The sequence below is a fragment of the Penaeus vannamei genome, chromosome 35 (assembly GCF_042767895.1).
Source record: "Penaeus vannamei isolate JL-2024 chromosome 35, ASM4276789v1, whole genome shotgun sequence".
NCBI lineage: Eukaryota > Metazoa > Arthropoda > Malacostraca > Decapoda > Penaeidae > Penaeus > Penaeus vannamei.
The window spans coordinates 23,339,344-23,354,343 of NC_091583.1; the positions used below are offsets into that span (position 1 = coordinate 23,339,344).

Genomic DNA, 15,000 nt, shown 5'->3' on the forward strand with positions numbered 1-15,000 from the left:
TATTGATATAGATATATAGATCACACACACACACACACACACACACACACACACACACACACACACACACACACACACACACACACACACACACACACACACACACACACACACACACACACACACACATGCCATCCACACATATATGTATAATACACATTCGCACTTGACTTCAGCAGTTTAAGAGGGAGGGAGGAGTAAAGTAGGAAGAAGAGAAAGTAAAAAAAATGACCTGGTTATTTACTTCAAAGTGAGGACGAATTGAAGAAAAAGTGGAGAATCATAGATAAGAATAGAGGAAAATAAAGAGCCGCAGAAGGAAATTTAAAAGAATGGAGAGACGGATATAAAAATGAAGTAAAAATGCGGATATGAAATTCAAGAAAATATGAAGCAACGGATACGGAAATGAAAATAAAGAAGAAAAGGAGATAACAATGAAGATAGAGTGAAGAGGCGGATATGAATTTCAAAAAGAAAAGAAAAAGGCAAAGAGATGGAACTGGAATTCAAGAAAAGATTGAAGAGACGGAGATAGAAAAGAAGAAAAAAGGGAGGGGGAAGGGAGATGCGGGAATTTGTTCTAGGAAAAATGAAGAGAATGTGAAAGAATTAAAGAAAGAGAAGGGAGAGGAAAGATGAAGAAAAAGTGTGGAAATGGAGAAGAAGAAAAAAGAAGAAATGAAGTTAAAAGACTAAGAGGAGAAAAATGCCTTAAAGAAAAAGTGAAGAAAGGAAAATCGGAAAGTTTTTTTTTTTTATTGAGGGAGACCTTGTGGTCATCAATTTTACTTTCAGAATGAAGAAATAGAACGTGTTTGATGTATAGCTATTTTTTTCCTTACTCTATCTTTATTTGTGTTTTTTTCTTCCTTTTGGTATGCGATCGTATTTTTGTTTTTGATTAAAATATGAAGCTGTGATTACCGTCATACTTTAGATGCCAGTGTTGTAGTTCAGTATATCGAGGTATCTGGCGGTTCCATATGCTACTGTTTTTTTCTGTGTTTATTTTAATTTATATTATGTATTTTAAGTGGTTTTAATGGTTTTAAGTGTCCACGTCTGTTTAAAGATGTTTAAGGATTTGTTTATCTTTCCACCCTTTCTTGGTTATTGTTGCTATTATTGTTCTGTTTTCTAGCTTCTTTGCAATAGGAATTGTTATTTTTTTACCAGTATCTATCATCCAACAGTAAGTATACCTTTCCTTAATGCAAATATCATGAAGCTCGTACAATTGCATATCATAATTCACTTCGCGGTCCTCTTAAAACCCAACCACACAGTAAACAAAGAACCCAACCACACAATAAACCAAACAAAACATTGAATAGATAGATAAGTAAATTTTAAAGAAATAGTAATACTAACCCACGACCCTTTTAACCCTCGCAACGATTGACATCACTTGACCTCGCTCCTTCGTGTTCCAGGGATGGCAGACAGCAGCGGCGGCGGCATCGGCAGGCAGGTGGACGTCATTGAGTCCTTGCAGTTGCTGAACACAAGCTACCCTGGCCTGACCGTGATCCGAGGTCCCAGGCCCTTCGCCCCGGCGGTCTTTCTCCAGGGTGAGTCCTCAAGGGGAGGGGGTCGGATTGAAGGTTTGTGTGTGTGTGTGTGTGTGTGTGTGTGTGTGTGTGTGTGTGTGTGTGTGTGTGTGTGTGTCTGTGTGTGTGTGTGTGTGTGTGTGTGTGTGTGTGTGTGTGTGTGTGTGTGTATGGGTGGGTGTGTGTGTATGCCCCTCTTTAGCGTGTTCTTCTGTGTCCCTCTTGAGCGTGTGTTCTCTTCTGTTGGGTGTTTTTGTGGTCTTTATGTCCTCTTGTGTTGTTTATTGTGTGTTCTCTTCTATTGAGTGTCGTTTAATGTCCTTTATCGTATGTTATCTTGTTTTTTTTCTGTTTGATTGTGTTTGTGTGCCCTTTATCGTGTCTTCTGTTGTTATTCATTGTGTTCTCTTCTGTTATGTGTTATCTTCTGTAGGGTGTTCTTACACATCCTTCTTTGTCGTTTGTTCTCCTCTTTCGGATTTTTTTCTCTCTCTCTTCTATCGCTTGTCTTCTTTTACTTTGTGATCTCAGATGTTCTCTTCTACTGTTCTTCGTGTGTGTCTTCCTCTCGAATCTGTTCTCGTTTCTTCTCTTCTGCTTCCTCTACTTGTTCGTGTGTTTCTCTTTTTATCGTGAGTTTTCCTGACTATTTCTGTCGCGTGTTTGTTTTTATCACGTGATCTTGTGTGTTCTATATTCCTGTTTCCTCCTTGTGTGTTACTTTTTCTATCGGGAATTCTTGCGTGTCCATCTTAGTTGCTTATCATTCTGTGTCCACTATCGTCTGTCCTTTTATTTCTGTTTTCATCGTGTGTCGTTGTATGTCCATCTTTATCGCGTATCCTGATAGTGGCCATCTTTATCAGTTGTCTTTGCGTCCATCTTTATCGGTTATCCTTCTGTGTCCATCTTTATCAGGCAACGCTTTGTTTCCACCCATATGGACCACCGTGTCCTCTTATCACGTATCCTCTTCTATTATTTCCTTCCCCTCTGTGTCCCCTCTCATCTTGTGTCCTGGGTTGTCCCCGTTTTCCCTCCTCCCTATCTCAAGGATGACTCATGTATGGATCTGTATGAGTCAGCCTCCTTTTTTATCTTTTCTTTTTGAGAGAAGAGAAGAGAGAGAGAGAGAGAGAGAGAGAGAGAGAGAGAGAGAGAGAGAGAGAGAGAGAGAGAGAGAGAGAGAGAGAGAGAGAGAGAGAGAGAGAGAGAGAGAGAGAGAGAGAGAGAGAGAGAGAGAGAGAGAGAGAGAGAGAGAGAGAGAGAGAGAGAGAGAGAGAGAGAGAGATAACATCGGAATTGCTTGTTTTTCGAGTGAATTCGAATTGGTTTTGCTTGGTTTTTGGCATGTGTCTATTTGGATTTAGTGTGTGTGTGTGTGTGTGTGTGTGCGTGTGTGTGTGTGTATCTCTAGCGTCGTAATTTGTACTTGTTATTATTTTGTTTCTGTTGTTTTTGTTAATAAAATCGGAAGACAATAAGGAAAGATTGCCGGTTCCGTTTCTTCGTCAGTGATACGAACTCGTCCTCTTGCAAAATCCCTGACTGCGTTGTATTCTGTCCAGCTCAGTTGATCTTCTTTAATATATCCTTTTTATCTGACATTGGCGAGAATCTTTTGTCTTGTTATTTTTTTTTTCATTTAATTATCTCTTATATTTGTTCCCTATTTTCCGTCTTTATCTAGGTTATCCAATTTTTCTTTATCTTTCTTCTTCTTCCCCCTTTTAACTCTTTCTCTTCGCTGAGAATCTCAAATGTCTTCCTTTTTCTTGGCACGATCCGTCTTCGTCTAGCCAGAGTCTTTTCTTCTTCTTTTCGTGTGAATTTACTTTCCAAATCGAGTTGTTTTTTCTTGCAAATCTTTCTCCCTTCAGACTGGTCTGTGTGTATCGGTCTCCACAGTGCAGTTCGGTCTCTTCGGTTAAATTTTCTCTTGCAAGTGTAACCGTCATTTGTTCGAGTGCGTTCTTTTCTCTTTTTCAAATTACGGATAACCGTTGCATTCTTAACGGTCCAACAATTCAAAAATTACCCTTTCTCGGTGTGTTTTTTTCTATATGTATATTTTTTTCGTGAGTTTGATTCTCTTATATCCACGGGGAAAAAAAGGAAGAAAAAGATAACGGAAAAGAAAGATTACGACAAATCACACCATTCGCAAACAGACTCGAAACTTCAAGAGAAGACAAAATTCGAAAATTCCTTTGGGGGGAAAGCGCGCCGATCGCCATTTTTTTTTCTTTCTGTTTTTTTTTTTTTTTTTAACGAGCGAACGCTGTTTATCCGAACCATTCAGGCTAATCTCGAGTGATTTTCTTTCTCGGGTTATTTTCACAAGTAATTTTGTTTATTTTCCCCCTCCCTTTTTCAAAATTATCATGATTTTGGGTAATTTACCCGCGCCGACTCATACAGAATGATACCGGGGGTAATTTTGACGTACTGTGCGAGTGTTTGAATGTGTATGTCCTGTATTATGGATGATAAAGAATTATGCGACTTTTATTAGCTTCTTTATGGGGTTCCGGACATTTGCATTGTCAGAAAATAAATCTTTGAAATGGTTTCAAGTTTTCATTGTTTTGGGGCTTTCTGTCCAAATCAAAAGTCGGTCTGTGATGGGAAACTAGCACATTCTCTCTCTTCTCTTCTCTTCCCTTCCTCTTTTCCTTCTTCACTCCATCGTTTCCCTCCTCCCTCGCCTTCTCATTTCCTCCTTCCCTCCCTTCTCTCCCTCCCACCATCATTCCCCCTCATTCTTTCCGCATTTTCTCCCTCATTCTTTCCTCATCCCTTCCCATTTTTTTTCTTCCTCATTCTTTCCCAAACTTTCCCGTCATTCTTTCCTTATTTTTCTCCCCCCCCCCCCTCCTCTCCCTCTCCCTCTCCCTCTCCCTCTCTCTCTGTCTCTGTCTCTGTCTGTCTGTCTCTCTCTCTCTCTCTCTCTCTCTCTCTCTTTCTTTCTCTTCCGCGAACTTGGCGAATGCGGGCGAGAAATGCCTCCACGTTTTACGGTAGTGCCATCGCCCTCCTTAAAGTGGATGCGCCCCATTCCTCGGTTAAACTCTCAACTCGTCGCTCGTCTTATTATCCACACTTCCTGTTAATTTTACATGCGCGTAGGAGCCTAGGAGAGAAGCCTTTTTTATCCAGTTTGTTTCATTTTCATTCTCTTCCTCTTTGCATGTTTTATGAGTCTTCGCGCGCTTTTTTTTTTCGTCGTTTTTAATTTGGCGCGGGATTTTTTTTTTTTCTCTCTCTCTTTTTTGGTCTCGGGGTTTTCGCAAGTGATGAAAGACGTGAGAAGGGGATAATGGACTACGGAAGAGGCTGAGTATCAGAGAAGAAGGATGAGAGATGAGAGGGTTGGCTGGATGTCGCTTTAAATCTTAATTGCGCTTGTATATGTATATATATATGTGTGTGTGAACACACACACACACACACACACACACACACACACACACACACACACACACACACACACACACACACACACACACACACACACACACACACACACATACTCACACACACACACACATACTCACACACACACACTCACACACACACACATACACACACACGCACACACACACACACACACACACACACACACACACACACACACACACACACACACACACACACACACACACACACACACACACACACACACACACACGCACGCACACATATATACACGCACACATATATACACGCACACATATACACGCCACACATATACACGCCACACATACACACGCCACACATACACACGCCACACATACACACACACAAACACACACACACACATACACACACATACACACACATACACACACATACACACACATACACACACACACACACACACACACACACACACACACACACACACACACACACACACACACACACACACACACACACACACACACACAGAATATGTATCCATATAAATGTATATATTACATATACATGCTTAGACTGTTAAACAATATATAGCGGCGGATAACATTATATGAAGTTTAGCTGTCTCTCTTTAAGAGTCAGATAACTGACGCCATATACTCCGAGAAAATAATCCATGCTTTTTTTTTGGCAATTCAGCTTGGAATAAACTAAGAAAAAAACAAAGCATAGATCAAGCTCTCTTAATGAGCTTGCACCATGCGGCTGCAAGGAGAAAAAAGTTTATTGTCCTACTGCTTGGCTAAATGTGGTTTAAAATGCCTCGTAACACTCGCTGGCAATCGGAAAAAAGTTGATACACGACCAAAAACAAGAGAGCATCGCACAGTACAGAATATAGTGTCTAATACAACGAGTACTTGGATATTTTTGTTTTTCCTTTGCTTGGCTGCCGGAAAGTTTGTTTATTTTGATTTATGATAGTAAGTGCGTTGTATGTACTCATGTCTCCTCTTTCTTTTCTTTTGTTCTTTCTGTTTCTGTCTTTATCTCTCTCTCTCTCTCTTTTCTCTTCTCTCCTCCTCTCCTCTCCTTTCTCACATTTCATATATCTACGTTCATCACATCCTGATGTCCGCCCTAAAGCCACACTACTACACACATCTAACACACCAAGCCAAACTCCTGAGAGATTTTTCATCATAGTCAAACACCATCACATAAAAACTACATTTCTCCATTGATGAACTCCCCACAGACGAGACGCGAGAGATTCGCAACCTTGTCTAGTGTCTGATGTTCATATAACGTGATTCTTTTTGTGTTTTATGTGTCCAACTTCCCAGATTTCCTTACGGTTCATATGAATCACATCAACCATAATATTAGGTACATCTTTTGCACCAGAACTTCATTTCGACCCCTGCTCTGACTCCCCACAGACGAGGCCCGAGAGGTTCGCGTTACAGAAGCCGTGCAGTCGGCGGCTTCGTCCCTGCTGAGCGGCTCCCGTGAGTTCACCATCATGGCGACGCTGCAGCAGGAGGATCGCAATGCGGGCACGATCCTGGCCTTCTCCCGCGGCAACCAGCCCTACCTGGAGCTGCAGTCGTCCGGGAGGAAGGATGAGATCCGGCTGTACTACATCCACAACGGCGCGGCCCACGTCGAGGTCTTCCCTTACCGCATCGCTGACCAACGCTGGCACAAGGTAAACAAAGCGCTTGAGACAAACAGCTGGTTTGTTAAAATTGTGCCAGGCCCGACCCAATGAATTTTCATAAATACAGATGCAGAAATAAAGGCATTTCTGGCTATATATCTGATAGATATACATTTAACCATCTATTTGCCGGGTTGATATGCATGTCTAGACTGATAGATATACATTTATTTCTTTATTTATGCATGTCAAATATACGATTATTCTTTGTTTCGGGCCTCGCACCATTCTAACAAACCGGCTGTTATTAATGATTAAATATGTGTATTCTGAACCGCAAGGATGAAGAACAGCTCGGGTAGGATTCGCTAATCACACGCCCTTCGATTGGGAAAGCTTGATTGTAATGAAGACGCATTTCAAGAAATAGAAGGATCGTTATATTGCAGTAATTTACACGTGCTTGTTCTCCGCGTGAATTCTAGGTATCCATTGCAGTATGATATTAAGATGTTTCATTAAGGATAGTTTTGATTGCAGAATAGTAATTAAGGGAAGGAGGGTAGGGTTGCCTAGAATCTAGTTTCTGGAATAAGCCACAGAGTGTAGTGATTACGTGTATTGAGTAGAAAAGTTTAATTGCATTTAGTGTACCGTTAATGCTTCTTCTACACGCTAGTTAGGTATTCAGTCGTTATTAAGGCTCACAGCACGATATTCCGGTGCTGCTTTCATTTTTTTTTTCTACTTGAAACAAAAACTGCATAAAGGAATTCACCTTCTATTAACATCTGTGGCTAATTTTATTTCTCCCTACTAATCTACCCGCACAAAAGAAAATCACACCGACTGCCGGAGAAGAACCAGTACATATCTGAGTAATAATGATTCTTACAATTTCTCCCCCCCCTCCCCCCTCTCCCTATTTCCACACGAAATACTCACACACGTCTTCATTCCCTAAAGGTCTCAGTTGTGGTCAGTGGAACCCAGATCGAGGTGTGGGTAGATTGCTCCCGTGTGTACCGTCGCCTCGCCCCGCCCCCTATGACCAACCTCTCCGCCTTGGCTTCTCTGGCACCGCCTCTTGACCCCAGTGACCCCCTACTGAGCCAAGACCCCAGTTACCGGGAGACTCCGATGGCGTTGTTTCTGGGTCAGCGCAACAACAAGCACTTCCTCTTTAAGGTTGGTCTGTCACACGGGAGGAGCTTGAGGGGTAATGTTTCGCGTTATGAGGTTGTGTGTGTGGTTTGGTGTACCTGTACTTTTTTCTCTCAGCTCAGTGGTAAGTTCTGTTGGGATAATGGAAGATGGAGAGGTATTGGTGTTAAAGGAAAGAAGGAGGTGAGCGTTTTGGTTGTTTTAAAGTAAAGTGAATCATGGTTAGGTTGGAAGTTTAGCATAGAACGCTTCAAAGGCAAGAGCATTTTCAAAACGTTTTGTGCGGTTGCCAAAGATGAACTAATTTAGTGTTCTAACTGTCCAGGAATTTTATTGTAATTCATTATGCCGAGAACTAACGTATGCGCATTAAAGGATTTCCATTGCTGACGAATACAGTATCTATTCTGAACCCAAATTCAATATATGACTGTTACACAGGGTGCGCTGCAGGACGTACGTCTGGTGTCCGGGCCAGCGGGGTATCTGCTGCAGTGCCCTCAAGCGGAAGCCGAATGCCCAACTTGTGGCCAGTTCCAGGTCCTGTCAGACCAGGTCAACCAACTCCAGCAGCTGGTGACGCAACTCGCATCTCGGGTGAGGCAGCAAAGGAAGGGAGAATTGTACTGGAAGGCAGCATCCGTCTCGCTGCCAGTAGTGAACATACTAATTTTGAGCTGTAAATAAACCAGATAGATAGATCGATCAAAGGTTAAAATTAGAATATGAAAGGGAATGATTGATGTAGGGTGTGTGTGCGCTTACGTGAGTGTTTATGCGTATTTGCATAAATAATAGTTCTTGCATGTATGTTTGCACGTGTTAGCATGAGTTGCGTGGGTGTTTTGCATTAATTTTCATGTGTGCATCAGAGAGAGAGAGAGAGAGAAAGAAAGAAATAGCATAGGACGAAAATTAGATACCATGCTTTAACCTGCAGGACGCAATGAAATTGTCTTACTGTAAAAATAAGGAACTAGGTTACCCAACCTGTATAAATATAATTGAAAATGACCCCCTTCCCATCCAACAGCAACAAAAAATCAACACCAGTGTTTTTAATATATCTAACACTCTATATTACTTAAAATTAACTTGACAGTTATCAGCCTCTGAAGCCCGTCTAGCTGCAGTGGAAGAATGCGATTGCCAAAGGTCATGTCGGGTCAACGGAACCATTAGACAGGACGGAGCGACCTGGAAGAGTGGATGCGAAATCTGCTCGTGTGTGGTGAGTACGTTTGAGTGCGTACCTTGTGCTGTCCCTGTGGTTGTACGCGCCTGGTCCGTGCGCGTGGAGGCTCAGCTGGTTCATATCAAACACGAACCGGATTTCACTGCTGTTTTTGTTTTTTTGTGTGTTTTTTTGATGTGCTGAGAATTTTTCTTCTCAAAAAGTAGCATTTATTTTGTTTACCATGTTATTTTTGGATGAACTATATTCAGTACACATACATGCATACAAACAGGGCATTGATAGACTATATAACCATGTTTCACTATGCTGAACATGTGTAGATATTATATTTCTATTAAGAAGAATTGATAATTCCAGTGTTTAGAAATTAGCATATGTTTAGATAAGCATGATAGAAAGTAAATCAAAATTCATTAGTATCGGAAAGTCATTTGCATAGCATCCAAATATTATTTGTATTAGAAAGTGACATATGTATCACTTGTGAAGTATTTTCAACCTTAGTAGTTGTAATATAAAAGTAACTAAAATTTAATTTAATGTTTGTCTGTGAATTTTATGGGTACTCATTATTCAGTTATGAGAGCCAAAATATTCATAGGTTATAAAAAAGTGTCATGAACTTGGAGTGACTAATAGTTTAACAGTAATTGTAATTGTACACACAGATAATCATGTTGAGGGAAATATGCACCATAACTTTAATAAACCCATAACACTGTCAAACTGACATATCAAAAGAAGGCATTAATCAAAATTATATATTTTTTTTCCAACACGGTACATTTAAACCAGCTTCTCATATTAAGCCTTTAATATGAGAAGTTGAATAATTAATACTATTAATTTTATGAGAACAGTTTACGTGGTTTATAATTCGCAGTGAAATCTTAGTTTGGTATATATCCAGTTATATGTGATGCTTTTGTATGTGTGCATACATGGCACTGCAAGTCCGTGTACATGTGCTTTTTATGTATGCATGCATGCATTAGCACATAGACTACAATGTTTGCAAATAATTGTTCAATGATGCGTGTACGTCCCATTTGTATGTCTCTGTCCAGATGCATATAAATGTGATTAGTAATGTACAGAAGCATCTATAATTATTCAATGGAATAGCTGATAATATCAAGATATTTGCAGCATGGCGAGGTAACCTGCCGTCCCATACCTTGTCCTGCAGTGACCTGCAAGAACCCAGTCTACACGGAGGGAGAGTGCTGCCCGGTGTGCCTCAGTAAGTAATCACTTGCACTGATGCACTATAACACACTTGTATGTGACCATACTAAACGTTTGTACAACACACACGGGAATACACACACATACACACTTACACACGCACACATACACTCGCACACATACACTCGCACACATACACGCACACACATACACACGCACACACATACACACGCACACACATACACACGCACACACATACACACGCACACACATACACACACACACACACACACACACACACACACACACACACACACACACACACACACACACACACACACACACACACACACACACACACACACACACACACACACATACACACATATACACACACACACACACACACACACACACACACACACACACACACACACACATACACACACACACACACACACACACACACACTCACTCACTCACACTCATTCACTCACACACTCACACACTCACACACTCACACACACTCTCTCTCACACACACACACACACACACACACACACACACACACACACACACACACACACACACACACACACACACACACACACACACACACACACACACACACACACACACACACACACACTCATTATACACGCACACCACACACACACTCATTATACACGCACACCACACACACACCATATACACACACCACGCATATAACCACATACATACATACAGACAGACAGACACACACACACGCACATATGGAGACTAATGTCGATAAATACATATATATATGTATATCCCCGCACCCTGCAGGATACAGGAAATGAGCTGTTCTTGAGACTTCAATCAAAGGTCTGAGGTCTCAGTCCTCGCCGGGCCCATCAGCTGTCAACCTTTTCAAAAAAGAACAAATGGAGGAATCAACTGTTTTGTTAAGATTTGCCTTGATATATAATATAATACAAAAATCCTGAACTTACCAGTTTCACACACACACACACACACACACACACACACACACACACACACACACACACACACACACACACACACACACACACACACACACTGAAGTGTGTGAATGCATTTGTGTATGTAAGAAAGCAGTATACAATGTGAAATATGTATATGTATGTGTTAGTCTCTTTATCAATGCCTATATCTATATCTATATATTTCTGTCTGCTTTATCTATGTCTATATCTATTACTATATTAACATCTGTCTATGTCTATATCTATCTATATCTATCTATCTATCTATCTATCTATCTATCTATCTATCTATCTATCTATCTATCTATCTATCTATCATCTATCTATCTATCTATCTATCTATATATATATATATATATATATATATATATATATATATATATATATATATATATATATATATATTGTGTGTGTGTGTGTGTGTGTGTGTGTGTGTGTGTGTGTGTGTGTGTCGAGAGAGAGAGACAGACAGACAGACAGAGAGACAGAGAGCAATTGTATGTATGGATAAACATTTTTTCACATTCATATGATTACATACCGATGTACTTGAACAAAAATATATCTATATAACATATACAAGGAAACACCCTTCCATACTGGCTATAAAATAGTTACTTAAACACTCGTATAAGACCACGTTCATATTTTGTGTGCAATATATATCATTATATACTTTGACATATACTGTATATATTCTTACGTCTTCCGTAAGAATAGTGTTTTACTCTTAGAAAGTGAAATAAAAGCCGGAAAATTATAACAAATTAAATATTTTAAGACCTTGATTTTTACAAAAGCCTAAATCGCATTGAAAATTATATCGTCCTTCAGCATTCGGTTTCGCAGACTTGGTCTTAGGTTTCACATATATCTCCTGTGTTCTCTACCTACACACGCACAACTGTCTCTCAACTCCCGACAATTTTACGACGAAACACCAGTCTTCTACAGACGTCAGTTTTCTGTGAAACATCTGTATTCTCTAAAACATCTCTAGACATTTACTTTCTGTTTTACACAAATTTCCTATGGGACACCTTTTCAAACATCTATTCCTTCTAAAACACATCTGTGAAACATGTATTCCCTCTGAAACACAACTGTGAAACATGTATTCCTTCTGAATCACATCTGTGAAACATTTATCCCTTCTGAAATACAATTGTGAAACATCTGTTCCTTCTGAAACACATCTGTGAAACATCTATTCCTTATGTATCCTATGAAACACCATTTTCCTTGTGAAACACCTACTTCCCATGAAATATCTGTTCCTTGTGAAACACCTGTTCTCTTTCCACACGTGGCCACTCAAACCACACAGCATCATCTCACACATACTGCATCTCCCGTAGATAGATATGCCCTGCGGCGTTCACCTTTCTTTTACGCGTATGCCTTCTTGGAATTAGATGGACCTCGAAATTAGATATTTTCTTTTGGACTGGTTTTCAACATCAAATTCTGATTGTAGATGAGAATAAAAAGGAATATTTGAAGCTTAGATTAGTACCATTGATGTATGCAAATTGAGTCTTGCTTGGAATAGGTGTCAGAACGAGAATGTTACTTTTAAAATCAGCCTTCAAACAGGGACACGTTGGCTGAATATACTGATATGCAGGGCAGTTATGTATGGCTATTTATGTGCAGATATGCACAAACATCATCTGCTGTAACACAGTTGATTGGCTGTGTCTATACTGATTATGTTATGATTATTATTATTACTATTGTTTTGTATATATGCACTTCAAGACATTTACTCTGCATCAATGTTCTGTCACATGCTCGAAACACATGAATGAGACTTGAAACACACGCTTTCCCTATGAAATCGGATGGGCATCCTTCCCCATGCTCATACTTCTATAGTGTTTTATGTTTTTGATTTAGCCCTCCTTTATTTTAATTGATATGTTTTGTATACATTTACATCACTCCCTGAACTTAGACATCTGGGCTCAACGCTGGTTGGCTGGCGGTTCAAGTATCTCATAATGACTGTGATTTCTTATGAAAACCGCCAGACAGCCAGCTAAGTGACAGAATTATACAGCAATTCATAATGTACCTTATTTACATGGTATCAGTTCACCTATCTAATTTTGTAAACATATCCCTATGGAGAACACATTATGTCAAAAGTCTGCATCATAAACCCTTCAACCTTTACGTTATATGATAGTCCCATTATTATTTATTATCCATGATATAAACCAAGTACTGCTGCATGGGACAGAAACCTCTCGTATGACCTGAGGTTCCACTAGCCCTTTCTGACTCAGGAACCTTACTCAAGTTAGGGATTATCCCTCTTTTGTCCGAACCTAGGCACGCTATATGGAAAACCGTGTTCGTTGCGACAAATGTAGAAAAGGTATTAATGAGAATGAATATCTTCAGGGTGCTAGAGATACATTTCTTGAACTCTGAAGATACCTAGTCTCATTCAAACATTTTCTACAGCTATATAGAAAACTAGGGGAGATATACCAAGGGCAATATTTACACGGATCTTATTTTTTCGCGGATAGCAATGATCTATAACCTTTAACCGTCTTCGAAATTTTTAAAATACTTCCATACAGTTATAACACAACTGTGTTTTGAAGTCAGTCCAGACACGCTAAGACCGATGGAGTATAATTGTAATAAAAGTCAAGTCTTGGTAGTGGAACCTAAGCTTAGAGGGAAGAAAGAAAATATTCCAGAAGCAAGTAAAGGAGTTTGGTTCACTGGATAGCCGATTGGAGAGAAATGAAGTAAGAATAGTTCACTGGAAAGCAGAAATTTTGCGGGGAGAAAAGAAGGGAGCGCTGGGTTATGAGAAGAATGGTAGGTATTTACTTTTTTTTAAGAAGACGAGATATCCACCTCCTTTATTTTTTATTGAAGCGGGAAGGTATTTCACCGTCTGAGACCGCGATGGCCATGCCCTTCATAAGGAAAGTAGGACGTGGGAGGACGAGGGTACACGTACCATAGCTGCAAATTAATTTAGTGGAGGAGGAAAAAAAGCGAAATGAGGAATTTAGAGAAGTAAGACTCGACCAGCTACTTCTACAGAAGTTTGGGAGTAAATAAATGGGTATGGCATTGGTTCATGTCCAGTAAATTTATCGTATTGCTGTACCCATAGTTTTTTTGTTCTTTGACTCCGATGCAAAGGTACTGTTGTATGCTTGTTTTGACATACTAACACCTTCATGTGCATTGCATCAAACGATTGAAATCAGTATGTTCATTAATATATATTGACTTATAATAACATGTACACACACACACACACACACACACACACACACACACACACACACACACACACACACACACACACACACACACACACACACACACACACACACACACACACACACACACACACACACACACACACACACACACACACACACACACGCACACGCACACGCACACGCACACGCACACACACAGGGAAACAAGACACAGACCCAGAACAAACTCAGAAACAGCAAACTATTATTAACAATACCCTACTTGCTGGCTGAATATTGTTAGGCGCAATAAGAATGCATTTATTACTTACAAACATATAACAGGAAAAACGCAAGTGATCAATACAGCTTTCTCATTGCTAACAAAATAGAATTAGAACTTATAGAAGATAGAATGATGATGCGGCTAGGATATAGAGGCCCGGTGTTAAACCCCAGAGGAAAAAGACCCCCGGGTTTGGCTACCACAGTGGAGAATGGCTAAAGATGCTAAACCTTCCCTTGAAAAGCTTTAACCTTGCTAGACACGATGACGCCACATGCA

At 40.1% G+C, this 15,000-nt stretch overlaps 1 protein-coding gene across 3 annotated transcripts in view; it reads left to right on the plus strand.

Annotated features, from left to right (window-relative positions):
• Positions 1-15,000, plus strand: part of LOC113824660 (protein kinase C-binding protein NELL1) — a 132,030-nt gene that overhangs the window by 86,510 nt on the left and 30,520 nt on the right. For all 3 annotated transcript variants that reach the window (XR_011398130.1, XM_070113825.1, XM_070113824.1), the window contains exons 2-7: positions 1,437-1,574; positions 6,416-6,684; positions 7,603-7,824; positions 8,242-8,397; positions 8,903-9,031; positions 10,148-10,241. Coding sequence is in view for 2 of the 3 variants with exons in the window: in XM_070113825.1 (XP_069969926.1) it covers positions 1,437-1,574; positions 6,416-6,684; positions 7,603-7,824; positions 8,242-8,397; positions 8,903-9,031; positions 10,148-10,241 (1,008 nt within the window). In the remaining variant the exon portion in view is untranslated. The remainder of the gene's footprint in view (positions 1-1,436; positions 1,575-6,415; positions 6,685-7,602; positions 7,825-8,241; positions 8,398-8,902; positions 9,032-10,147; positions 10,242-15,000) is intronic.